Here is a 27,454-nt window from a genome sequence, read left to right on the forward strand (position 1 = left end):
TAAGACCATGTATGTGCTTAGTTTGTATTTATTTGTGATGTTGATTAATCTTCATAAACAAGAAATTTATAAACAAGTAGCATTCTTGATGGGTTAACAAGTTTTACAAGTCTTATGTTATACTCAAAACTATCTATCTTTTATGAAAAAAAAATTGTTGCACTAAAGCCGTAGACTAAATTATAGATTTGTTCGGAGGATTTAACACTAAAAGCCATCAACTTTTAAAAGCCAACAACTTTTTTGGTACCAATGGACTTAATGGATGCCATTTCACATGTCCATCCTCAATGTTCAAATCAATGAAGATCTTAAGGCTCAAACAATAATCTATCATTATTGAACATGAAATGAACAAAGTATGTAATATCAAAATACCCCTTATTATATACCTCATGGGCTAATATAAACTATACCCTTGGTATTTTTCATGAAACTTTATGTTGTTCAAGATTCCTACCTTAAGACTATGAAGCAATGGAACTTAATTTTCAGATCATTAGTGCCAATAAATTGAGTATGAAATTATTATTGGTGATACCAATCATATAGTTCATAACTCCTAGCATATACATATGTATAGCATTAATGAAGAAGCAATAGGTATAGTAAAGATGAATGGACCCACACTTTGGAGCAAGGTGAATCATTCATATTTCCTAAAATAAGTTTATATGAGCAATATAGATGGCATAACCCATTGTAAAACCCATTATATCATTGAACAAGCATGTATAATCACTATAATTAAACAAAAAATGCTTCATTATGTTCAATGTTGCACTTTTGTTTATGAACATAATTTTTTGTTGTTCAAAGAGTGTATTCATCAAGATGATATTGTCATGTATGTCCACGAAAATAACAAGACGAAGGGTCTGTTATCCAATTTGAAAGGCGCATCCAAAAAATGTTCTCCAAGAACATTTGTTTAAGTCATGGCATTTTATGATAAAGCACATCATTTCCTACCAAACATAGACTGATTGACAACATGATAGAAAGGGATTAAAAAACCCATATCTTCGTTCTCACATGTGAAGGGTGATTATTGAATCTAGGGTCTTAGAGTTATTGAAGTCTACCAACCTTGTCTATTGGCCCTTGGGACTCAAGCTAAAAACCACTTTTCTTGTGACCCAAACTCGGAGTCGTCACAAGTTGTTGCCCATTGGTCCACTACATAACAAAGCTTTGTGGTTTATCATAGCGAAGAAGAGCAAATATGGGAGTTTGGGGGGGAGGGGGGGAGACTTGGAAATTTTGGTTAGATAGAGATGCAAAAGACATTTAAAAATGCTAGGGTTGAATAAATTTGTACATTCAACACTATAGGAGGATCCAATGTCATTAATGGCATATCTTTTAACTTCTATAAAATATAGGCTTAAGTGATGCATACTACATAGGTGTATATGTATACATATATATATATACATATTAAAAAAGTATACAATGTTTGAGAAATGCTATCCGAGGGTTCAACAAAGGATAAATTGGCAAAATCCATTGCTTTTGAAGGTCCGAAAACAATTCTCCATGTTTTGAGGTGGACACACTTTAGATTAGTTTGCATGTCATTTACAAAGTAACCCTTACATGAAAATGTAACCTCCGAATCATGGGGGCTTGGGAGGATAAACCAAGTTATGTTTGCGTCTCTCGAGAAATTCTAAACTTGTGTTTTATACAAAAGATGTATAAAAACGTATTGGTTTATGTGAGTAAGTTGTATGTTTTATCCCACTCTTTAGTTTTTATGAATCCTAAGTTCTAACTTTGCAAAGATAGGTCCACTCATTATTCAGTTATTTAGGTCTCCCTTTCTCAAAAAAAAGTTTGGTTCTAAATATTGTTTGGCTCTATAGAGACACTATATTATTTAGTGACACCTACCGTAGAGCCTACATCCAAGATGAAAAAATAGATTTGCTTTACTCTTTTTTTATAAACGAGGACATTGATTTAGTGAATAATTTAAACCTCTTTTTATTCAAGAAATTCCAGACTTTTATAGTGCATTGTTTTGAGAAGATTAATGTCAAAGGATTTGAAAAGCCTACTTTCTAGGATAAAAAACAATAGACCTTTTCATTAAAATAGTCTTTCTTTCTTCAAACAACGTAATGTCTTGTTTGGTTAGACTTAGTCTTCTCTCATATCTAAGGCGGAACGAGAGAGAGAGAGAGAGAGAGAGATGCAGAAGAAGAAATAAGAAATAAGAGTTCAAAGTGCAACAAATAATTATCTCATTGACAATTCAAGTGCTTTTAGATGTGATGCACAAATACATCAAAGCCTTGGAACCCTAGAAATGACAAAAGGTAAACTCAATCCTCTTGCAATTTGCTCTCATACACCACAATGTGATCGATATCTTTTATTTATTTTTCTTTACCGAAAGGATACAAAGAAGGAACAATAGTTTGCTAACTTGGCTTTGTTGCCTTGACTTCTCGGGCTCAAGTCCAAGGATGATGATGAAGATGTTTCAACATCCAAAGAGAAATGTAAGAAAGGGAGGGCTTCCTTTCTACACTCTACACAATTGTCATTTTGGGAGCTTGACCTTTTCTTCATCTTCTAAACCCCCTCTTATGATTCCTTTTAATAACTAACGGCATTCAACAAAGTGAGTTTGCTAACTCTTTGACACAACTAGCATCCCTTGTTCAACTGTCACATGGGGTGGGGCAATGAATGTGTTAGTTCATGTAGGATAGGAAAAACTTGATCATCTCTTACATCAATGCCCCTTCATTCATGTTGCATGGGAATTAGTAGACCTAAGGTGTGATCTTCATAACCCACTCACGATTATTTTCAAAGAATGGAAGAATCAACATGATATTGGGCTTCATTGTATATATTTTTGATTCCATTTTGCTATTGTTTGTTTTATCTTGATCGCTTTTAAGCGTAACTTTTAGACACATCACATGCTTCTTGCTATTGTAGCAATTTTTGCTTGCTCATACAATGCTTTCAACTTTTGAATGATCTATTCTCAATCTATGCCACAAGACACTATTTTTCTTTAACCATACATGAAGCGACACATTGATGATTGATAGAGAGCATAGAAACCTTTCATTATAATTTGAAAAACTAGCTCGCATGTCATCCAAGCCAACAAAACATTTCACATCTTTTCACATTAGTAAGCTATCGACACACTTGTCCCTTACTAACACATATTTACATGTTCTTTACACACATAAAAATAAACCTTAATCTTGCATATGCCAATTGTAACCATGATGGCGGGCTTTTCAAATTTGTCATAAGTTGAATTCTTATCTAAGCTTAATATATGTGATAGTTCTCTAAATATGATTATTGCAAAGTTCTCTTGAATAAACTTACACGAGCTTTGGAGTTGCTTCTAGGAATGGGTACAAAGTAAATTTTCTATGTTATATAACATATCTAAGCATAAAAAAACCCTACTTCATATAGAGAACTTTCGTTCACTCTTGATCAAATGAAATGTTGGAATCGGGACAATTCTATGCAGGTTTTTTTATTTTTATTTTCTTAGTTCTCTTTTCAGACATAATTTATGGTTAGAGTCTAGAGTCCTCACTTCAAATTCATACGCACCATGTGGAAAAGGTTCGATAATTTCATTCCTATATGAATAAGGTTGTCTTTTTGTATTAAAAAACTGTGTTCACTACATTTTTAAGCCATTAAACAATCACACCACTATCACGAAACTCAATATTAATGAATTCTGCTTACATATAAGCCCATGGATATGTCAAATGGTTTCACAGAAATCCAGTAAATTTCACGTTTGTGATATAATAGCTAGATACATGTATGATCATGAGGACAAACATAACACCATATGGCCACTGCTTTTAGGTATAGGTATCTACTTACTTTAGGTAGTCAGTTTGAAAAACTATGTAAGTAGTCTCATTTTCTTGATCTTGATCGGAGGGAGATTCCCCGTTTTGTGTATAAGCTTCCTTGTATAGTCTCCTTGTAATAATCCTTCCTAACTAATGGGAAAGTAGCTTTATTTTGGAAAAAAAACACACCATATGGCCATAAATTCCATACATGCATCAGCTACACATAAACGTGAAACTTGTGAGAAAATACATTTCCATTTCTCTTAGCTATAAATGTGATAGTGTAATAACAAATTGACATTGTTGAGTAGAAGACAAGAATATGTGAGAAATTCTTGCTAGCATGTATGAACATCCAAACACAAAAGGTGTCCAAAAGTTTTACGTTGCTACCAAGGAACAAGTTTTATTAGGTTGTACCTATGATGGAAAAAGAGCATATATAGTATTGAAATTACCAATCTTAAAATAGTCAGTATTAAAATACAGCTCTAGGATATTTATAAAGACTAATAGACAAGTGTAAATTCTTTAGTGAATTCACAAATGTAAAATCCATGTTTGACTGAAATCTACATGTGTCTCATATATTGTATTCATTCTTTTTCTAATTAAGTGTTTATACGAAAAGCCATTGAGAAAATTGTATCAATTGAGGCAATCAATCACATTGGAAATCCAAGTAGCATTGTGTAAAATAACTAATATCTAATTCTTGGAGAATGGCTACATATCGTCATCATCGCCCATGGATGTGATAGGATAGTAGATCATTAGACTGGATCCCAATCAAAGGAATATTAGATCTATCGACTTATCAATATAGCCAAAGTGTACTCGATTATGGTCACATATCGTGTTAGGTGACATTTGTGTCATAAACACTCTTATCTATTTATTTATTTTGTGTCTCTTAAAAAATGTTAATGTTTAGTCTAATTGTATTTAAAATTTGAAGAAATAAGTTAGGAAAAACTGATTGTTTATGTAGTCCTAAGTGTGTAGCTACATTTTTTTTATCAAGGTAACTACTAATCTAAGATACCTATACATTTTTCCGAGAACAATTCATTCTATATATATAACAAAGTTGATTTAATCAAATTTATAATGTTGTAACTTCTATAACCACCATTGGCCATAGACCCCAAAAATTAATAACATGCAATCTACCGCACAACCTCATATTCAACATGCTCAGCTCATGGATAAACCAAAGGTACAAACTCAAGGCACTAAGGAAAACTTGTGTAGTAAGCAATTGAATCAGAATATTAAAATTGTATATAAATTCATGGTTGATGCAATATCTTACTATTGCGTTTTTAAACCAACATATATACATCATAAAATACTTTAAAATTATACAAACTTCACCTTGATGAATCTAAAAGAACGTTTGGTTTCAAACAACAAGGTTTTCCTTATGTCAATGTTAGATTATTTTCTCCTAGATCGACAACATAAAATGGGCAACAAAGCCAGATGTAGATAATAGAATATCAATTGAGAAGACATCATGTGCTAAAACATTGTCTCTATACATCAAACAAGGAACTTTAGACCGAGACTTAGCCACAAATGATTGTTAATAGATTCACAAGTTTCCCCAAGTGAAAATGCATGACTTCAATCAGACGCAACATTAAAGTTGGAGATTCAAGCCCCACGATTTGCATTTGATCTTGAATTTGTCATAAAACCTCTTGATAAAATTAGCTTGAGATCACCAACACAAATTCTCCATGTCATATCACCCACAAAAACCTACGTGTAACAAATCCATACATGTTTAACATAGACTAAGTCATTGGACATACACATAGAAATACATTACACCAAAAAACAACATGATTTGACTAGTCTTGAGAAAAACCCTCAGTACTTTGATGAACAATATCACTTGGGATGCTCCCTAAACCCTAAAGATACATACACACATTGTCATGCCAATTTGCCAAATCCGTACTTATTTGACAAATTTGTTTTATTTATAGTCAATTGTGTCAATAAAGATTGTTGTGGTTTTGACCAAATTTCAATGTCAAATATGATGAATTTTTTTTTATGATTAGAATTGAATTTGCTTATTAGATCCCGTAACAATTTGGTTCTCTCGCTTGAAACATTTTGATCTTCATAAAAAAATGCCTCAAAGATAGTGAGAGATCTATTGGATCATGTTATTAGACAAGGCTTTGGATATTAGGCTTTAGCATAAAATTTTACACTTTTGGGTACAACTATTGACATTTCTAATAAGGGAACCTTACATATATCCCAACTACAGAGAAACGAGACTAAACAATACATATCGTAAGAACAAATGGTGCACATATTATAGAAGATATTCTTTATTATAAATGTGTTAGAAGACAATTTCCGAAAAACGCAAAATAAAATATAGGGGTATACTATTTGAGCTTGTACAATATGTCAACCAAATGTCCATTTAATTGTTAGGATTATAACATCTCTTTTGCATCATCGCATAATCATTCACAATTTCCAAGTTAGAATATGTACACATCTAAAAGGTTGCACATTTAAAATTATTGTCTTTGACCTCTTGAATGTTAGATAGATGTTCCGAACGCACTATAATCAATTGATCATTTTTCATGTATACTTTTTCAGAAGTATTTGAGTTACACATTATATATAAGAACTTTTAGACAATTCACTTTATTAAGTTTTTAAACATCAATCCAAAGAGAAATATCAGAAAAGTCTTCGAGAGGGAGATTAGATATATTATCACCATCCATGGGAGACTCACATGACGTATGTGATGTGGTCATAGTCTCTCCCAACCTCATGTGATGGTTTAACCAAGATATTTACTCACATTATATATAAGAACTTTTAGACAATTCACTTTATTAAGTTCTTAAACATCAATCCAAAGAGAAATATCAGAAAAGTCTTTGAGAGGGAGATTAGATATATTATCACCATCCATGGGAGACTCACATGACGAATGGGATGTGGTCATAGTCTCTCCCAACCTCATGTGATGGTTTAACCAAGATATTTACTCAAGGAACTTCATCAATACTGTGTTTGGCATACTTGTCACTAGAAGGATGCGATTGACGGTGATCTTCCAACATATCAAGTGACCTCGTGAATCTGTATCTTTAGTGTTGTATAACAATACTATTTTTGACAAGAGAGATGCATAAAAGGGAGATGGCATGCAATGTAGAGTAGTGGACATGGTGGCATTTGAACCCAAGCATGTCATGTATGGGTTAGTAAAAACATGGCTTGGCTTACCAATAGCATACATCACATTCACTAATAGAATGAACATTTTTTATTTTTTCCCGAAAATAAAGACTTAAGAATTTATTTATACACATCCATGTGCGTTAATAATTGGGATACACGTGCCCAAACAAGACAATAAGCTTTTATCTTTATTTAATTAGTTAAGACATTGTGCAGACCATAAACCATAACCATAGATTCTATAATACATGTGTAGGAGGTGTTCATGCGGCATGTTTTCATTAGTTATTTTGAATAATATGCTTAACATTGAGCATTAAGCTACTTTTTATGGCTTTATCATTATATTATAGTCTTTCGGAAGAGTTTTGGAGGTTCTCAACTTTTCAGGAGCACTTTGCCACCCCTTCCTACTTCTTCTGACTTTTGAATAGCAAGCTTGAAATCTGAAAAATCAAATACTGCCCCAGTGAATGGCTCTAAGACTTTGGACTCAAGAAGCTTCCAAACTTCTTTAACGCATTCATTGCGTTTTTCTTCAACACCCCAGTACTCAGAGAGAACCCAACCGGTCACATGAACTTTTCTGAAAAGGTCATTTATACCTATAACCGCTTCGTATCCCGAAAGCACGCCATACACAAAGACTTGACCTCCACTTCTTGTGCTTGCAAGAACACTCTACCCACGGAAGAAATGCAACAAAATTAAAGAAAAAACATTCCATCCCCATTTTCAATATGTGTTAAAACGCATAACGAATATATAATAACATATGCTTTTGCGGAAAACATACCTTTGTCAATACACCACCAACACAATCAAGGGATCCGTATGCAAGTTTCCTGCCTGTTATTTCTTTCACCCTAGCAACAATATCTGATTATCAATGGACGACAGCATCCGTTCAGAACAAAAAAATAAATTAGAAACTCTCTATATGTTCCTTCAACTCTAGACAATCAAGAGCACATGATTTTCACTTAAGAGTTTCACCTTCTGTTGTAGAGCAAATCACCTCGTCCGCACCAAGCAATCTCAGTTCCTCTATTTGCTCTGGACGTCTCACTACATTGATGGTCCTAATACCCCAGTGTTTAGCGAGTTGTATTACCTGCCTATAAAATATACCAAGCACATCACGCAAAAAAGCATTTTCACTGTCCTAATGAACACGATTTGAGATTTCTGTAAATTTCCAGTATTTTAAATAGCACACTGAGGCTTGGTCCTAAATAAAGTCAAAATTTTCTTTATTTCCTTCCTCCAATGTCCCTGATTTTCTGTCAAGTTACCTTTCAAGATGAAAGGAAGGCAAAACGGGATGCATTGAGTTTGTCATTGCTTGAATACCACATATAATTAAGAAAATGTATATGAATCGACCATATAATATATAAGTGCTCTCGGCCAAGGGCATTTGGGGACGAAGGAAAACTTGGATACTCAAGGATAATACGAAAAACTAAGGATATTTACCTTCCTAGGACAGACCCAGCAGCCGTCTGAAGAATATACTCTCCTCTAGGCACAGCAAGATCCTTCAGCAAACCATAAACGGTCCATGGATTGATGATGAATTGAGAAGCTACTTCATCTGGTATGGAATCCGGAACAGGGGCAAGCATGTTCTCCTTGACAGATAAATATTCTTGCCATGACCCCCCACCTCCATGCGGCAGGCTATCCCACATAAAAGGCACTACACGATCTCCCGGTTTGAATCCTTGTACACCTTCTCCAATCTACAAGATATCATGGCACCAAAAAGAAAGATCACTTATGATTAGCTTCAATTATATGATGGACCTGAGTTTTTAGGCAAAACATTGCTAATCATTTGGGTATTGTACCAAAAAGGCCCTCTTAGTAGTAAATTTTGTACTACAAAGAGGTATTATTGTCAAGGTTTTTACAAAGAGGTACTACAAGGAGGTATTATGGTAAATTTTGGAAATTCAAGAGTTTTTCGGAAATTTACCTTATGAATGATTCCATATCCTTCTGAACCAGGAACAATTGGTTGGTTTGTATACTCAGCAAACCTTCCAGTGCGGATGGCAATAAGATCAGTCGGGTTGATAGGTCGAAGTTTAATTTGAACAACAATATGTCCTGGTTCAGCATCTGGTATTGGTCTTTCTACCAGTTTTAAGGTGCCCTCTGGTTCCTCCTTATTGAAACCATCTTGTACAATGGCCCTATACATTGTTTATTCAATTCTCTATGCGCTGCAATAAAGAGGGAAAAGAAATTCAATTTCCATTTTTCACAAACTAAGAAAATTTAACATAGAAAAGAAAAACCACAAAGAAAAGAGAATTTACAATAGAAAAGAAAGGATTACAGAATCAACGGTGTGATCAATCCTTCATAGGACTTCAATCAAGGATCCTTGTTAGTGAAAGAAAAAGTTAAGCCTCCAATGAAGTGATCCAAGAATTGATGGTGTGATGAATCCTTTATAATTTTGGTAACAAGTCATGCACATTCACTTTGACAACTCTTTAACTGGATTAGTTAGCGCATTACTAACTTCTTTTATATGCATAGTTATTCACATCATAGAGCATTTTTTCCTGTGAAATGTGGGCAAGACTCACATTCAAAACTCTTTTCCCTTGTTTAAACCACAAGAATGTGTATGTTTTTTCTACATAAAACTAGGTTTCTCAACCTCATATTCCTAAAATTTTAATAGGAAAACTTTAGTATAGTGCGAATTTCGATTGTATTTTCAGTCAAAGCCTTTATTGATCTCATACAAGTGCTTAAATCTACTCATTTTGGGGTTAAACAAGAATCAAGCCTGAAACATGTTCAAAGCTTTTCAAAAGTGAATGACAAATTGACTATATGCAAATTATTATGTGTACTAGGTAGTTTGGAGTCATTATTAGCCAACACGTTTGAGGGTCTATATTGAAAATCGACACTTCAACAGTTGCATGGAAACCTTAGTTTTGGGCTTCAAATATGAGCACACAGATGAAACAGTCCAATCCATATCAGCATCTTATGCAATGCTACTTAAAAGTGATAATCGTATAAATCAATGGTCCACTTCGTAAAAAAATAAAACGTTAATTTATCTGTGCTCTTGTGTACTTATACTAAATATATTGTCACCATATTCAAGCTCTCATTTCCTCGCTTCAATTTTGGAGTTGGAAATGAATGAAAATAGTGGTGGTACATCACAAAGATATAATTTGATATGAGCAACAAGCAACAACACAAACAGAATGCAAAAAGAAGAGGGGTAAAAGAAAACTAAAACATTGCAGGGGCAGAGCTTTACCTATCGTAAAGAAGATTGGGAAGGTAAGCAAGTTCCACATGGAAAGAAAGGCATCGAGAGGTGTATATGTATGTGTGTGTATGTATGGATACGTGCGGGGCACGGTGTTGAACGTAATTTTTCATGTGGTCTCAATTAATAGGGTTTTGGTTTATGTGTGGCCAAATAAATGACTAGTATATGTATACATATACATGCGTGGGGATCGGGTTTTGAACGCAATTTTTCTGATGTTCACATGGTTATAACTTATACATCTAATAGGGTTTTGGTTTTATGTATGGCTATATAAACGACCAAGTTCAATGTATGGTTCCCCTCAAACTATGATGGAAGGCATGTTCCTATGCATGAGAATGGCCAATGCAAAGGATAGAGTGGTGGGTGATCAATTGTGGGATTCAAACAATTTAGTAAGAGGCGGTTTGAGCTACAATCGATACCTTTTGAGTCACCTCTTGCCTTGAGTCCCATCCTCTTTGTGTATTAGTTCCTTAGAGATTGGAGTTGCTCTTGACTCCTTGTTTACCCAATGACCATGTCCTATTTCATGTGTTCATCACCAGTGGGCTTGTAAACTTCTCTATCACTCATGCAACTCATTCACATCTTGGAGAGGCCATCCAAATCAACCTTATTTGATCTATATCAATTTAACACTTTCATTTGTTGCATCAAAAGTTGCCTCATATTCATCTCATACATCTAAATCAAACTTTATTAATTAGTGCCCATATGTTTAACTTGTTTTGTCACCCCCTTGTGATATCGTCACCCACTACTTTGCCATGCCAATATTTGATAATGTGGTTTGCTTTGTACATGCGCTTCTTACATTTAATTATGGATTACGAATTGCATCGAACACTAAGTGCATGATTTATTTGCACTCATTAACATTTCTATAGCCGGAGAAAAGTTTATTTGGCAATCACAAAGGGGTAGACTAACAATTACACTTGCCATTGGATTCTTGGAATGAAAGAATGGAACTTGTCCACTTTGATTCAGTTGTGTATTCTATCTGAGCTTGTATGAGATGCCAACCAGATGTCCATGTCCACATAATCATTAGCAATTTCTAAGTTACAATATGTACACATTTAAAAGGTTACGTATTGATGTAACTTATTTCTTTCGCCTATTGAATGTTAGATGGATGTTCCAAACACATTACAATCAACCCATCTTTTTTCATGTGTACTTTTTAAGAAGTCTGAAATATTGAAGTTACACATTACATATATAAGAACTTCTAGACAATCTACATTATTAAGCTCTTAAAGATCAATCCAAAGATCAATCTCAAAAAAGTCTATGAGAGTGAGATTAGATAAATTATTACCATCCATGGTAGACTAACATCATCTATGGGATGCGATTATTGCCTCAACCCACTCCATGTGATGGTTTAACCAAGATATTTACTCAAGGAAATTCATCAATACCTTGTTGAACATACTAGCCACTAGAATATGATTACCAATGAGCTTTCCAATATATCAAGTGACCTCATGAACATTTATCTTTAGTGTTGTATAACAACTCTTTTTCACTAGAGAGATGCATAAACGGGAGATGACATCCAAGGAAGAGTAGTGGACATGGTAACATTTGAACTCAAGCATGTCATGTATGGGTTAGAAAAGACATGGCTGACCATTCGCATACATCACTAATAGAATAAAATTTTGATTTATACACATCCATGTATGTACTACTAATTGGGATGCGCGTGCACAAACAAGACAATAAGCTTTTACCTTCATTAAATTAGTTAAGACATTGTGCAAACTATAAAACATAACCATCTCTTCTATAATAAACTTAACATTCAGCATGAAGGTACCTTTGCATTACTTTAACATAATAGTCTTTCGGAAAAAATTGGTGTTTTTCAACTCTTCAAGAGCACTTTGCCACCCCTTCCTACTTCTTCTGACTTTTGAATAGCAAGCTTGAAATCTGAAAGATCAAATACTGCCCCCGTGTATGGCTCTAAGACTTTGGACTCAAGAAGCTTCCAAACTTCTTCCACAAATTCATTGCGTCTTTCTTCAACACCCCAGTAATTAGAGAGTATCCAGCCAGTCACACGAACTTGTCTGAAAAGGTCATTTATACGTATAACTGCTTCATCTGCCGAAAGCACACCATACACAAAGACTTGACCTCCACGTCTCGTGCTTGCAAGAACACTCTACCCACGGAAAAAATGCAACAAAATTAAAGAAAAAACATATGTTAACCCATAACAAATAATAACAACATATGTTTCTATGGAAAACATACCTTTGTCAATACACCACCAACACAATCAAGGGATCCATATGCAAGTTTCCTGCCTGTTATTTCTTTCACCCTAGCAACAATATCTGATTATCAATGGAGGACAGCATTCGTTTAGCACAACTCCCTATATGTGCCTTCGAATCCAGACAATCAAGAGTGCATGATTTTCACTTAAGAGTTTCACCTTCTGTTGTAGAGCAAATCGCCTCGTCCGCACCAAGCAATCTCAGTTCCTCTATTTGCTCTGCTCGTCTCACTACATTGATGGTCTTAATACCCCAGTATTTAGCGAGTTGTATTATCTGCCTATAAAATATACCAAGAACATCAGGGCAAAAGCATTTTGCTGACATAATGAGCACGATTTGAGAATTCTGCATTTTCCAGTGTTTGTGAACAACTACATTTTAAATATCACACTGAGGCTCCTAAATACAGTCAAAATTTTCTTTATTTCTTCCAATGTCCATGATTTTCTGTCAGGTGACTTTTGAAGATGAAAGGAAAACGGGATGCATTAAGTTTTTCATTGCTTGAATACCACATATAATTAAGAAAAAGTAGATAAATTGACCATACAATATATAAATGCTCTAGACCAAAGGCATTTGGGGGAACAAGTAAAAACTGGACACTCAGGAAAAATACTAAAAACTAAGGATATTTTGGTGCCTTCCAAAATTTCTTTACCTTCCTAGGACAGACCCAGCAGCAGTCTGAAGAATATACTCTCCTCTCGGCACAGCAAGATCCTTCAGCATACCATAAACGGTCCATGGATTGATGATGAATTGAGAAGCTACTTCATTTGGTATGGAATCCGGAACTGGGGCAAGCATGTTCTCCTTGACAGATACATATTCTTGCCATGACCCCCCACCTCCATGTAGCAGGCTATCCCACATAAAAGGCACTACACGATCTCCCGGTTTGAATCCTTGTACACCTTCTCCAATCTACAAGATATCATGGCACCAAAAATAAACATCACTTATGATCAGCTTCAATTATATGATGGACCTGAGTTTTTGGCAAAACATTGCTAATCTTTTGGGTAATGTACCAAAAAGGCCCTCTTAGTAGTAAATTTTGTACTACAAAGAGGTATTATTGTCATTTTTTAATTCTTAGGGGTATTTTACTACAAGGAGGTATTATGGTAAATTTTGGAAATTCAAGAGTTTTTCGGAAATTTACCTTATGAATGATTCCATATCCTTCTGAACCAGGAACAATTGGTTGGTTTGTATACCGAGCGTACCTTCCAGTGCGGATGGCAACAAGATCGGTCGGGTTGATAGGTCGAAGTTTAATTTGAACAACAATATGTCCTGGTTTAGCATCTGGTATTGATCTTTCTACCACTTTTAAGGTGCTCTCCGGTTCGTCATTATTGAAACCATCTTGTACAATGGCCCTATACATTGATTGCTCAATTCTCTATGCACTGGAATAAAAAGGGAAAAGAAATTCAAATTTCATTTATTTAAAACTAAGAGAATTTAACATAGAAAAGAAAAACTACAAAGGAATGAAAATTTACGATAGAAAAGAAAGACCTATGGTTTCACCCTACATATGTTGCATATTCAAATAAGCATTTTGCCAAACCTGAATCTGAACTTTCATTCTGAATCTCTCTTATACTTTCATTTCTATAATTCATCTTCTGTCAATGTCATTCTATTCCTTCATAGGACTTCAATCAAGGATCCTCCTTTTTAGTGAACAAAAATGTTAAGCCTCCATTGAAGTGATTCAAGAATTGATGGTGTGATGAATCCTTTATAATTTTGGAATGCAACGTGGGCAAGACTGACATTCCAAACTCTTTTTCCTTGTCTAAACCAAAACAAATGTGTATGTTTTTTCTCCATAAAACTAGGTTTCTCAACCTCGTATTCCTAAAATTTTAATAGGAAAAGCCTCTATTTATCTCTTACAAGTCCTTGAATCTACTCATATCAAGCCTGACACACGTTCAAAGTTTTTCGAAAGTGGATCATAAATTGACTATATGCAAATTATTAAGTGTAGGTAGTTTAGAGCCATTATTACCCAAAACATTTGCGGGTCTGTATTGAAAATCAACACTTCATTAATTCATTATATACACAACAGTTTCATGGAAACCCTACTTTTGAGCTTCAAATATGATCACACAGATGAAGCAGTCCAATCCATTGAAGCATCTTATGCAGTATTACGAAAATTTAATAATCATATAGATCAAGGATCCACTTGGTAAATAAATAAATTTCAATTTGTTTCTGCTTTAATGTACTTATGCTCAATTTGTTCTCCTCGCATTCAAACTCTCATTTTCTCCTTTCAATTTTAGAGTTGGAGATGAATCAAAATGGTGGTGGTAGTTAGCAAAGATATTGATATGAGCAACAAGCAACAACATAAACAGAATGCGAAAAGAGTAGCAGAAATAAAAGCTAAACATTGCAGAACATAGCTTTACCTTCGAGAAGAAGATCGGGAAGGAAACGAAGCTCACATGAAAGAAACGCAGCGATAGGTGTACATGATGTATGGATGTTGAATGCAATTATTCACATTGTTACAATCATTGAACGTAATATTCGTGTTCGTGGTAGCATTCAAACGTTTGAATACGTTTGGAAACGAACACGTTGGAAAGGGGAAAAATACGTGTTCCTTTTTTTTTTTTACTTTTTTTTTACTTTTTTTTACTTCTCTCTCTCTCTCTCTCTCTCTCTCCTCCTCCTCATGAATCTTCTTCTGCTACTCATGATCAAAACGCCACTCATCCGCCATATCTTGGTGACCATGATTTCTCCAACGATTCTGTTGTGTCTTCGGGTATGGCTATGGCGTTCTTCTTTACAACGACTCTGCCGCCAGGCCATGGATGCAGTGATCCATGGTTTCTGCTACATCTCAGCCTCCTCAGTATAATTCATGGGGAGCAATGGGGAGCTCTGGGCAGTAGGTATGGCTCATGATCGTGGAGAGGATGAGGGAGGAGATCCTTAGAGCTAGGGACATGCTCAGAGCCAACATTAATCTCAAGAACACCGTGATGATGAGCAAGAAGAACAGAAGCTTGATCCACCATGTCGACGAGAATCAGATGAATCATAGTCATGGTGATCCTCATAATCAGATGAATGATAGTCATGGACCATGGTGATCCTCAAAAACAAAATCAGAATCAGAGTCATCATGATGATGGCGATGATCAGAAAAATATGAAGAATATGAAGAATATGAAGAATCTGAGGACAAAGAGAAGGAAGTGAATGGTCTTGGGAATACTGCCATAGAAGTTTGAAGCTTTAGCTCATAACACTTGCCACTCTCTTGCTCTGTCCCCCTCTTTCTCTCTCTTTCTAATGTTTAGTATTTTAAGCATTTCTAAAGTATTGAAACTACCTGCCACTCTCTTGCTCTGTCTCCCTCTTTCTCTCTCTTTCTAATGTTTAGTACTTTAATAATTTCTAAAGTATTGAAACCTATTACATGTGATTCAATCAATACCATTCTTATGTATCCAATCCAACGTTAAGATGATTTACCATACACGTATTATTGAATCATTCGCGAATGCGAATGCACGTATGATACGAATGGTTCATTCTATGGTTACAATCCAATCGGGTTTTGGTTTCATGTGTAGCCATATAAACGACCAGGTTCAATGTATTGTGCCTCGGGAGACTATGGTTCCTTTGCATTATAATGGTTAATACTAAGCATAGATAGGTGATTGATTGTGGGGTTCATACAGGTTATTAACAATTCCTCTGAGTCACCTCTTACCTTGAGTCCCATCTTCTCTTTGTGTATTAGAGTTGCTCTTGCGTCATTGTTTATCGATTTATTGATGACCATGTTGTATTTTGATGTGTTCATCACCGATGCTCTTGTGATCGTTCAATGCCCTTATCTATCACTTATGCGATTCATTCACATCTTAGGGAGGCTATCCAAATCAACCTTATTCGTTCCATATCTATTTAAGACTTTATTTGTTGCATCACAACTTGCCTCGTATCCATCTCATACATCTAAATCCAACTTTATTAGGTAGTGGGCATATGACTTAACTTGTTTTGTCACCCCTCTTGCAATAGGACAATCAGTATTTTGTTTCATTTATTTTCTTTAAATTTTGGCTGGAAAAGAGGTGGTAGTATTCAGTGATGCTACCCGCGCAGCTTCGATTACTAAAATACTCATTAGAGTAAACACGAGGGTTGTGCTCATTGCCGAACTTAACCCAACACATTACAGCACAAGTTGACAACAGCCATGCACATCGTAATTCTCACACTAGCAATCGGAAAGATAATGTCACCCACTCCCTTGCCATGCCAATTTTTTATCATGTGGTTTGCTTCATACATGTGCTTGTACAGTTACTTATGGATTACAAGTTGCATTGAACACTTAGTGCATGATATTTTGTACAATTAACATTTCTACAAGAGAAAAGTTGCACTCACCAAGGGTTTAATGCATTTCACACCATCCAAAAGCCAAAAAACATGAACATACCACTGAGAAAACTTTACTTTTGTTATCGTGTATAGTTTCAATCTTGATACATGTAAAACTCTATATATCCATTTTTCACTATAAACACAATTGGTAACATTTACCTACAATCAAAAAAATGAAGATGCACAACAACTAACAATGGGTCCTATATCATTTATTCGATAAGCATTTGCTAGACTTCATCTGATTCAGTCAATGTAGGAAACATGGTTGTCTCTCTCTTGCGTGCATACACACAACCTTTTAGCTTCATTTGTATTTATTTTCTTCTTGTACAAATACCTATACATAGTAAAAAGTTATGAATGAAGTTTTAATATAGTAAACTTTGTTACAACTCTGTTCTCAAAAAGAACAATCAATGTCTTCTGTGCAAAAAGGTTTTTTAATGAGATATTACTTCTTCATGACTGAATCTAACCAGCTTCTCTCTCTTGTTATCACATGGCCACAACTTAAAATCAGTACTCTTGGTCCATAAATTTCTTTAGTCTTACTTCCAGACTCATCATTAGATTCATTTTTTCTTGAAAATCTCTGCTCCTTGGTATATTGTATCTGTTAACATCATACATAAGTACATAGATAGAAACTTAGTACACATTAACACTGCCCACATGTACAGCGGTAAGTACACTTAACAAGAAAATGAAATAGTATTAATTGTGATGTGTGAAATTGAATCATGATAAAGAAGTTTTCTCCAAAAAATGAGCATAATAACAGATTTACCTAACATGCATTCATGATGATGAAGAAATAACAAAACTATATATAAATAAAGAAATTACCTGAATATCATTCTTCCCGGTTCCATATAGAGTGACATCTCCAATGCCAGCATCAATCTTTATCTATGGAAATACCTAAAATGTGTCAAAAATTATGATGGTGAATAATCTGCACCAAAGAATCCATGCTGGGTTCAGAGGCACATACCTCTTTGGCATTTTCTAACAGTTGCAGCTCAATATTGCCTCCATTGGAGAATATCTCAGCATTTCTATTACACAAATCTCGTGATTAGCTTTTATTACTGAGAAAATTTGCATAGTAAATTTGATTTGAACCAGAAAAATGATAACATACCCATCTAATCCACCAATTTTGATATTCCCACCATCACTAGAGACCTGTATGCAATCCAAACTATAGTAATCAACAGAGATCCTAAACGAGATAATTAATAAAAACTGAAGATTATAGAGAAAAAAATTTATAGAACCTAAGTATGTGGGCAGAGCTAGTTGTGACAAACCCAAAAAGGAAGCACACAAAAGACATGTAAAAGAGAAGAATTTCTGCTTCATTTGATATAGATCAATATGGTATTTTTGACAATCTCAAAAACAAAGCTTGCTTAAAGTGAATTTTTTGTGAAATCAGTAATTTCCCAATCTATAATAATCAAAGACGAAAATCTACTTTATACAAAATAATCCAAAACAAATATGATACACGCTTACAATTGCCTTTCCTTGTGCTTGAATATGTTTTATGTCAATGCAGCCGTGTCCAGAGTTGAGTTTTACATCTAAAAATTCCAGAAGACTCAAAAATTATAAATGCTTTCAAAATGGTTGAAAACCTAGAGTTGATTTAGAGCTATGAATGGAGAGAGATGTACAAAATACATCTGTTGTTCGAATTTGTTCCTACAGATATTGCACATCCTGTATGAGAACAGTAATATCTAAAGAGAGGTCACGGAATCACAGGGAGAACATTTATGCAGTTACTTTTACCTCCTCCATAGACTGAACCAATGATCATTTCTCCACCATTAGTATCTATATCCATTCCTGTTCCGATAGCCTTGTTTAAGCTGAGGTTACCACCATCAGTTCTGATCTCAAAAATACCAGAAATCTGCAAAGATAACCATAAGCTATGTCAGTAGAATGTGCTTGACCTCAGTTCATCAATTCAGTACTCTTCAGATGCTCCACTCTCTATAGACATGGCTTCCATTTCTAGTTGATTGCAATACAATTTGATTACATGGCAAACATTAAACGCATTCTTTGCCAGCAATAACGCAATATGCCATAATGTGTCATCTTTTCTATTTTTCATCGTCCAATTCTTCACTCCAATTATTTCCTCCAGGGTTTCCAAAGACAGGGGGGCGGGGGGGTACAATGAAACAGGGAAATATTTGAAGTGAATGTTCTGCACAACCTTAACACTCATTCTATCAATTCCCTATTAATGTCACGAATAGTAGCACCATAACCTTTGAGCCACCTTTCGTTAGTGATTGGCTATTGCATAAATTTATTCTTTAATTACCACTTCATTCAAACTTTAGATCTTTTACTAACAGTTTCCAATACAACTTTTCTAGTTTATTGTCACTGTGCTCAACTTATAAATCAAAACATACACCAATAATGTTGTCGTTTACTTATTTGCAAATTATCCCCAAGAGAAGGTTTAGAAGACTATCAAGATGAAATACCAGTCCAGCAATGATAGATCCTCCACTAGACTTGAAAAAAGCTTCATTTCCTCGCAGTGCTCCTAATCATATTTTAAAAAACACATTGAAAATTTTTGGGAAAACCCATGATAGTAAGCAAGCATTGTAAGGTTTCCAGATGAATTTTCAAGTTAAAGCATGTTATCAAAGAAAACTCACCAAGGTTTATATTACCACCAGTTGTCGTGACATGGGTATTAGCCTCTTTCTGTATAGAGTTTGTTAAATCTAAAGTTCTTACAGTTTCAGCAGTTATCGTCTAGTACAACTAACACAAAAACAATAGCACCATACACACCATATCTTGGATGATTACATCACCCTTGCCAGCCTGAAGAACCAAGTTGCACCATCTTCCTGGCATAACAACCCCTAATGTCTGCAAATTATCCTTTTCCTCACCATATTCCAGAGAAACACCTGCAATATTTCAGGGTAAAATGAGTTTCAGCCTTTTTCCAGACCGCTCCAACTTGATACGCCACATGGCAAGAGCTTTCAAGTTTCAAAGGGGATATGGCAACATAAACGTAACTTTTCCATGCCAATAAAAATACAGAATTAATTTTTATAATTATACAAGCTTTAATACCTTCATAAAAATCAAAAACTTACCTTGAACGTAAGATATCAAATTGCTCATCAAAATATAAAGAAATTCGACTAGATGGCCAATTTAGAAGGGAAAAAATGAAGAAATATGGAATGATTGCCAAAAGTCAGGCAACTAACTCAAAATTACTGTCTGTCGTAAAAAGGATCTGCTTATTGAATTAGACAATCGACTTGAATTCAGGTAATTTGCTGTACAAAGTAGTTTGCATGTCATATCACTATCAAACCATTTGATCCTCTCCCTGAGAAATGAGCTCAAAGATCTTTACATAGCATTGCCATGAGCCCCCATGTTCGCCACCACCAATTTGAGTGTGATCTATTGTCTAGAAATACCCAGCTCTATAGTTTGAGGCAGTTTCTCTAGATGGCAAATTTAGAAGGGAAAAACAAAGGAATACATGCACAGGACTAAGGAAAGATTACCAAAAGTCAGGCAAATAACTTAAAATTACAGTCACTGATTGACCTAGCACAATCGACTTGAAACAACAATTCAGGTAATGTAGTGTAGAAGTAGTTTGCATGCCATATCACCATGAAACCCCTTGATCCTCTCCCCGAGAAATCGGCTCAAATATCTTTACATAGCATTGCCATGAGCCCCCATCCAGTTCTATAGTTTTCGGCAGTTTCCCTAGAATGAGATCAGCCAATACACTGATAGGTGACGCACAAGTTCCACGGACGAGTGATATGAGATCACAATTGATCAAATCAGCATCAACCAAAAGAATTGATAACTCTTGACAAAATACCACAAGACATGAATCAAATTTAAAGTTTAGACTAGATCTTCATCACAACAAACAATTTGAGAGCTGTCATGAGAGGCAATCACAATATCCTACAAGATTAAGGTTTGATGACTCACAAAGATGATTATTTTTCATGTTGAGGTTGAAAGGAGAGATTATATTCATGTTATGCTTCCACCATGCCTACAAAACATTCAAGATACATATTATGCAAGAGGCCTCTTTTAATTATAAAACCAAATTGAGTTTCTTTTGAAATAGAAGATTGAGTGCCATCCAAGCATTTCTAAAGAGTTGTTGCTTTGAAGTACTGGTATAGGGCACATACACAAGGAAACAACTATAAAGTCTTAGAAAGGGGGATATATGTGTAAGAGTGAACGTGATTACAGAATCCAAACTGGGCTTAATTTTCACTAGAAGTTCCAATCATCCACTGAAAATGGTTAAGTGAAATAACGTGTGGAAACACAAATATATAAGACACAACGAGATTGAAAACTAAACATAAAAATTAGTACGACAAGCAAGAACTTATGCTCACTAAATGTTCTTTATGCTTAAAATTGACAGGATCTCGAAGCTACCATTTTTTTCTCATTATGGAGGAAGATCTTCAATAGCAGAACCCCTGAAATTTTGACAGGATTAAGATCCAAGGTGGAGGAAGTGGTTCAGGATTTATTCTCTATTATCCCATTCATATCCTCTGGAATATTATCATCATCTACACCCACAACATCATTCTTGAATTTCTGTTGGATCCTCTAGAAGTGCTAGAAGTTCTGGCTCCCAGTCTGATGGTGATATTGTACAGGTTTCCAAAACTCTCTCCAGGGTATTTGATCATTGAAGGATCCACTGCCTAACTAAGTTCTTGGAAATAATCCCCTCTAGCATACCAATCTCTGAAAATTATCTCTGCCAACAAGTATTACATAGTTGGATACAAAAAACCAATCTCCAAAAGACATTTTGTTGTGTCCCACAATAATAAGTTTGCATGACTTCTGAAAGTAATAGACAACATGAAACTTAATACCAAAGCATGCCTCAAATAGAGCCCTCTTAATACCCACAGTCATAGTGACCACATTATCTAGGACCAAATCTTTGGCAGAAGATCCAACCATTTTCAGATGGTGAACCTATATTTGTAAACTCCCTTTCAATGCCCTTTGAAGCAATTAGTTATGCCATCTCTCCTGAAGTAAATTCTCCACCTTTATTTTCACTGTGTCAAAATTCATCCACCAAGGATAGCCTCTTTGAAGCTAGGAAATGTACATACTTCTATTGATGAAAGAACACCAAAATTCACTGATAATCATCCACAATACACATTATGTTCTCTCTGCCCTCAAGTGTCACAGGTGGCCCTGACCCACACAACTCTGAGTGAATCAGTTCCAATGGCTAACTGGCCCTTCCAGGAGTCCTTTTTCAAAAAGTATATTGATACTGTCTGTTTTTCTTTTATATAAGTGATACACTTGCCTTCGGCAATCTCAACATTTGGCACACCTGTTACAATTGAGACCACCTCAAGAGATACTGCAAATTGAGTCATGCAATTCACACATGCCATAAGCTTGAAGGGGACAGAAAGGTAATTAGCTAGAGCACCAGCTTCCTGTAACTTCTACATGCCTCTTTCCACAGTTCCTTCACATACTAATTTCCTGTCACCCATTTGTGACTGTTCATTTACGGAGAATGGGCTGGATCAAGGGCTCTCAGGACAAAGTCAGTCGATGTCATCTTCATCAGCGTCATAGGATTGAATTTTAGGTCACTATCTGAACTGAATAGCTGTAGCCTTTGTGATTGTCTTTGCTCAATCATCAGTGGGTTAAAGTTAAGAAAGTTGAAGTCGGATCCATTGACCAGCTTCTTTCTCAATCCATTATTGATTCAGTCCAAAAAACTGACGTAGAGAAACAAACAACCAGAACTTATCAATGAGTTAGGATGGGCCATCATCCTCAACTACCAACTTTCAATAAAATCCCTCCCAGAAACTAAACCTATTTATCATGAAGTATGGCTTCTGTGCTGGGCATCCTTCTCTGATATTTGGATTACCCATTCCATGCCATGTGTTTTTGGCATCACTGCATATTAAAGGCTACATAGTTCATATTTTATCCTTTTGTAACAATGTAAAGTACTCTTGGCTAACCGAGTGTCTTGCTTTTACACTATGTTATATGTCTTTCTGGCATTACCATTTCACTTTTGGATCTATTTCTTCGACTAATCAACTTCTTCTATAGTTAAACAAAATAAAAAATAAACTATTAAATTTTTCGTTCCAAAAAAATGAACCAGAAAATGAAAACTTTATTAGATAATACTTTTTCTCATCATATAATTTTCTAAATGATCTTTACTAGATAAGAAAACCTAAACACGTCTTGTACAATGCCAACTGATGCAAACCAAACTTACCTTTAACTCTATTTCCTCGAAATTATCTGATGTCCAAACATTCATTTTCGTATTTCCCTGTGAGAAATTCAACTGCAAGAATAGTGTTCATTATTCCATCCATTTAGATATAAGAAATAGGAAAGAGCATTACAATTGAAAGATCATTTCTTGGACACTAGCATAATTATATGTATGCAGGTTTTTCTAATGACATATCATTTTGCTATAAATATCATGACAGCCTCATTGCCATGTCAGGAAGGAAGGCCATGACCTATAAATTCTCTCCTGTCTTTTTTCTACACATACTTCCCTATCTTTTCATATAGTCCTCTCCAACCATTTTCTATAGATCCTCTTCTACTTTCTTCGACAATTCCAGCCCTATCTTTTACTATAAATCCTAACCTAATTTTCAGCCAAAGTCAGAGAACCCTTTTATAGAGTTCCATAAATATGTCATACATCTCTGTTGTGATCTGTGAACTCCCCTCCTTTGAATCACTGGCCATTCTCAGTCCTCTGTTACTTCTTATAAGCCATGTCTAAAAGTTATATCGGTCATTGATCTAGATTTGATGGCACATATTCATGAGGCTCCAACCAAGCAAATCATTGCCCGAGTACTAGCCAATATTCATTGTGCTGGTACTAGTGAATACATCTGTCTAAATTAATTTATCTTAAAAAGGATAAATGAGGATCCTACGGCCAGGTATTGTTAGAACAAAACTAAATGAATTTTGCAAAGACTGTGAGGCTAGACATCTAACGACCAGAGTAAAACATGGATCTGAAGCTCTGAGGCATCACACACACTCGCACGTATAACATACATTTACATCTGCACATACACATACCATACACTTACATCCACACAAAAGTGCACACACATGCATACATACATACACATGTCGACGCTTACACAATCATACGTGATAATACACACACTCGTACACACATTGAAGCACATGCATATGTACACATACAAACATACCAGCACATACATGCTTATATCCACACATACACAATCATACACAATCCACCAGCGAGTCATTATGGGTGGTCTCATTTTCAAATGTATATCAAAAGCACCTTCTTGAATGAAGACCTTAAACAAGGGGCCTATGTTGAGCAGGTACGCAGTTTTTCTGTCCATGGTCAGAAAGGTCATGTGCAGGCTACACAAAGCATAGTATGGTTTTGAGCAAGCCCCTTGAGCTTGGTAGCAGAATAGATCTTCGTCTCTTGCAATTGGCATGCCAAACAACAAGACAGATTCTAATTGCTAAATTCTACAAAATTCATCCCTGATAACTATTATTGTAATATAACATCTTTACAGTTCGTGCACAAGAAAAAAACGTTACAACAAGCAATGCTTGGAGCAAATCTTTGAAATGGCCAATCTTGGGTTTCTGCTTGGCTTTGGATCTAACATATACCACAAGGCATCATTTCTCTCCACAAAAGCATGCCTCAGCGATTCTAGAATGATTTCATATAAACTCCACTTCTTCTAAACCTTAGTTCACTATCATAAAAGATGATCCATCCGCATTGGTCAACCAGGATTTCCATCATGACCAAGTGGGCTGCCTAGTCTGCCTTATGTACCTCCAACCAGACATTTCCTACATTGTCAGCTTATTGAGCTCCTTTGATACTACGCCATATCAAGTTCATCAGTATTCTCCATCACCTAGCCCTATAGGGACAAAAAAACCTGGCATTTGCCACTTAACTACTGGCATAGTTTTTAGCCTTGGCCAAAGCACATATCATGAAACAGAAAATGTCAGCCTACATTTGCTATTTATGCCAAATACCGGCCTTCTTATTATAATTCACATAAGGACATATTATTACAATGTCTACAAATCTGCAATCTGGGCCCATCACTCTTTATTGTTAAATAATTTGTCGGGGCGGTTTTAGTTGGAACTTGTTGATTTTTGCAATTTGTGCTGTTTCCATAGTCCAGAGCATCCATTTGTGTTGGGTGTTGGATGTTACTCTAACTTTGATAGGATTTTGAATTTAATGTAGGGAGGTAAATGAATAAAGGGTCTGCCGTCAATATTAATTTTATTGCGCCCACTGAGGAACCACTGATTGTTGTGGTGGGAGAGAACCTTCAGCAATGCAATCTTAATTGTAGATACAGCATCCTATCCCTTTGTCAGCTTTTTGTATTCAGTGGCCATAATCCATGCAAATGGCTTATTCCAAGTTCTTCGTCTGAACACATTGGACTCTTTAAACACTGACCTTTTGCACAGCGTTATGCCACTCCATTTTGTATTGTGATCAGTCTCTATGTGGACTTCTTCTTTTGTAATTCGAAATTTTCCTTGGTTCTTGAAACGAATTAAGAGAAGTCTCCCAGTCTAAATGAAGTTTACAGTTTATATGTGTGATTTTGTGTAGTTTGCAATGCAGTATCAACACCTATAATTCACTGCAATATTAGCATTGTCCTTCGAAGTTTAGATTAAGTATAATTTCACAAAGCACCCAAATTGCTTTGTTGGATTATACCATCAGACAATAGAGTATGATGTAACGTGATATGTTCCATGCAAGATGATTTACCTACAATAGAGTATGATGTACCATAAACGTCTCTCAATCAATCCTAGTTGCATCAACATTGTGAAAAACCCTTTGGCACACACTTATCAACCATAGTTTATGATGATACATGTTATAAAATAGATAGATATATTACCATCCTTGGGAGATGGGACCTAAAACAATACAAATTAGCTATCTCTCCTCTTCCAAAAGCATATGCAGTACTAGCAATGCTCCAAACAATGACTCCTAGATTCTAATGAAAGTAGGCCACGTTCCTTCTTTCCTCTGATGTCACAATCAGAATTGCATCAGATTGCAATTGATGCTCAAACAGTGAGTCTAGCATCATCCCTGATGATCAATTCAGAAGAGAACTTTAGCTACACATCTTTACATTTCCTCCAAGGTCATGATGAACTGTCGCCATCTCTCTATCTATCTCTAAGAACACAATATCATGATAAAATATTACCACCTGCGTCTCTAAAAAGGAGATCTCTAAATAATTCATTCCATCATACAGCTCTATTTCACCTATTGCGTCAGTCTCAAATGAGAGGTATTTTATTTCGCAGATGTTCTGTAGACTTTCTAGAGATAAAATAATAACCATACATTATGTGCTAAAGCACAATGTGACAACATTTCCTCTTTTTCTTATAGTTTCACCAACTTTATTGCAACTCTAAAGTTCAAACACATAAACATGATGATGTAGTTGTAATAACTTGTGATTCACAACATGAGATTACAATTCAAGTCTCGAGCAATGAGTTTGACACTAGGTTTTATTATAAAAAAAACCGTTCATAAGTTTCATTTGAGATCGTGAACATTAACCAACTGAGCCTAAAAAAATTGGGGTTTACAAGATTGATATTCACGCATTTTCCACACCAAAATGAGTTTAAAAAATGGCAATGTAAACAACAAACAAGAAAGCATTGCAACTAACTACAACCCTTTTACCTGAGAGAACATCTTTTATGAATTAAGGAGAAAAAGTAGAAATAAAAACACCATTTGAAATCAAGTCTTAAAACGAAGGTACAAAGGCATGGAGTGTGAGAATTGTTTACCTGGACGGTTCCACCCACTTCAATTTTGATTTTGGGGTAGCTAGCATAATCTTGGGACTGAGTGGAGAAGGAATGCTTATGCATATCCACTCTGTGGTTGTTAGGAAAGAAGTTTCCTTGTCTGCCATAGATCTGTAATATAGGTCTGCATCTTCTCATTTTATATAGATTTCTTGCTCGTAGGTTTCTCTTGGATTTCTGTTTCAAAGGCTTAAAGAAGACATTCCTATTCTACTCGCAATGTCCACGTCTAACATCCCCATTCCCTTCCTCTCTCTGTCTCT

At 35.4% G+C, this 27,454-nt stretch overlaps 4 protein-coding genes across 4 annotated transcripts in view; 1 reads left to right on the forward strand and 3 right to left on the reverse strand.

The window, feature by feature from the left end:
• Positions 1-27,454, forward strand: part of LOC147858505 (FRIGIDA-like protein 4b) — a 96,844-nt gene that overhangs the window by 61,431 nt on the left and 7,959 nt on the right. The gene's annotated exons all lie outside the window — the stretch shown is intronic.
• On the reverse strand, positions 7,263-9,360 carry LOC147858510 (uncharacterized). Its single transcript, XM_087326637.1, has 5 exons — positions 9,079-9,360; positions 8,577-8,842; positions 8,094-8,215; positions 7,894-7,976; positions 7,263-7,778 (listed from the first exon to the last, which is right to left on the reverse strand). The coding sequence occupies exons 1-5, from the start codon at positions 9,304-9,306 to the stop codon at positions 7,476-7,478; spliced, it is 1,002 nt and encodes a 333-aa protein (XP_087182763.1). The 5' UTR covers positions 9,307-9,360; the 3' UTR covers positions 7,263-7,475.
• Positions 12,141-15,228, reverse strand: LOC147858511 (uncharacterized). The gene is made up of 6 exons (XM_087326635.1): positions 15,161-15,228; positions 13,888-14,137; positions 13,381-13,646; positions 12,875-12,996; positions 12,691-12,773; positions 12,141-12,598 (listed from the first exon to the last, which is right to left on the reverse strand). Exons 2-6 carry the CDS (start codon positions 14,113-14,115, stop codon positions 12,296-12,298), a joined length of 1,002 nt encoding a protein of 333 aa, XP_087182761.1. The 5' UTR covers positions 14,116-14,137; positions 15,161-15,228; the 3' UTR covers positions 12,141-12,295.
• Positions 17,357-27,451, reverse strand: LOC147858512 (uncharacterized). The gene is made up of 12 exons (XM_087327468.1): positions 27,171-27,451; positions 23,530-23,601; positions 21,195-21,261; positions 20,004-20,125; positions 19,865-19,913; positions 19,685-19,746; positions 18,969-19,092; positions 18,690-18,757; positions 18,313-18,356; positions 18,163-18,226; positions 18,015-18,077; positions 17,357-17,781 (listed from the first exon to the last, which is right to left on the reverse strand). The coding sequence occupies exons 1-12, from the start codon at positions 27,327-27,329 to the stop codon at positions 17,620-17,622; spliced, it is 1,056 nt and encodes a 351-aa protein (XP_087183594.1). The 5' UTR covers positions 27,330-27,451; the 3' UTR covers positions 17,357-17,619.

Source organism: Azolla caroliniana, unplaced genomic scaffold (genome assembly GCF_043228905.1).
Source record: "Azolla caroliniana isolate FFs.n. ecotype wild unplaced genomic scaffold, voAzoCaro1.0.p SCAF_11, whole genome shotgun sequence".
Classification (NCBI taxonomy): domain Eukaryota; kingdom Viridiplantae; phylum Streptophyta; class Polypodiopsida; order Salviniales; family Salviniaceae; genus Azolla; species Azolla caroliniana.

What these genes read in the sequence shown, in the direction of transcription:
- LOC147858512 (XM_087327468.1), bottom strand. Translation starts at nt 27,329, where the DNA reads ATGAGAAGATGCAGACCTATATTACAGATCTATGGCAGACAAGGAAAC. An exon ending in CATGAAAAATAATCATCTTT is followed by an intron (nt 20,126 to 21,194) that starts GTGAGTCATCAA and finishes GAAATATTGCAG; the next exon opens with GTGTTTCTCTGGAATATGGT. An exon ending in TGTTAGAAAATGCCAAAGAG is followed by an intron (nt 18,078 to 18,162) that starts GTATGTGCCTCT and finishes GTATTTCCATAG; the next exon opens with ATAAAGATTGATGCTGGCAT.
- LOC147858511 (XM_087326635.1), bottom strand. Translation starts at nt 14,115, where the DNA reads ATGTATAGGGCCATTGTACAAGATGGTTTCAATAATGACGAACCGGAG. An exon ending in GATTTGCTCTACAACAGAAG is followed by an intron (nt 12,774 to 12,874) that starts GTGAAACTCTTA and finishes ATTGATAATCAG; the next exon opens with ATATTGTTGCTAGGGTGAAA. An exon ending in TTGGTGGTGTATTGACAAAG is followed by an intron (nt 12,599 to 12,690) that starts GTATGTTTTCCA and finishes TTCCGTGGGTAG; the next exon opens with AGTGTTCTTGCAAGCACGAG.
- LOC147858510 (XM_087326637.1), bottom strand. Translation starts at nt 9,306, where the DNA reads ATGTATAGGGCCATTGTACAAGATGGTTTCAATAAGGAGGAACCAGAG. An exon ending in GATATGGAATCATTCATAAG is followed by an intron (nt 8,843 to 9,078) that starts GTAAATTTCCGA and finishes GATATCTTGTAG; the next exon opens with ATTGGAGAAGGTGTACAAGG. An exon ending in GCTGGGTCTGTCCTAGGAAG is followed by an intron (nt 8,216 to 8,576) that starts GTAAATATCCTT and finishes TATATTTTATAG; the next exon opens with GCAGGTAATACAACTCGCTA.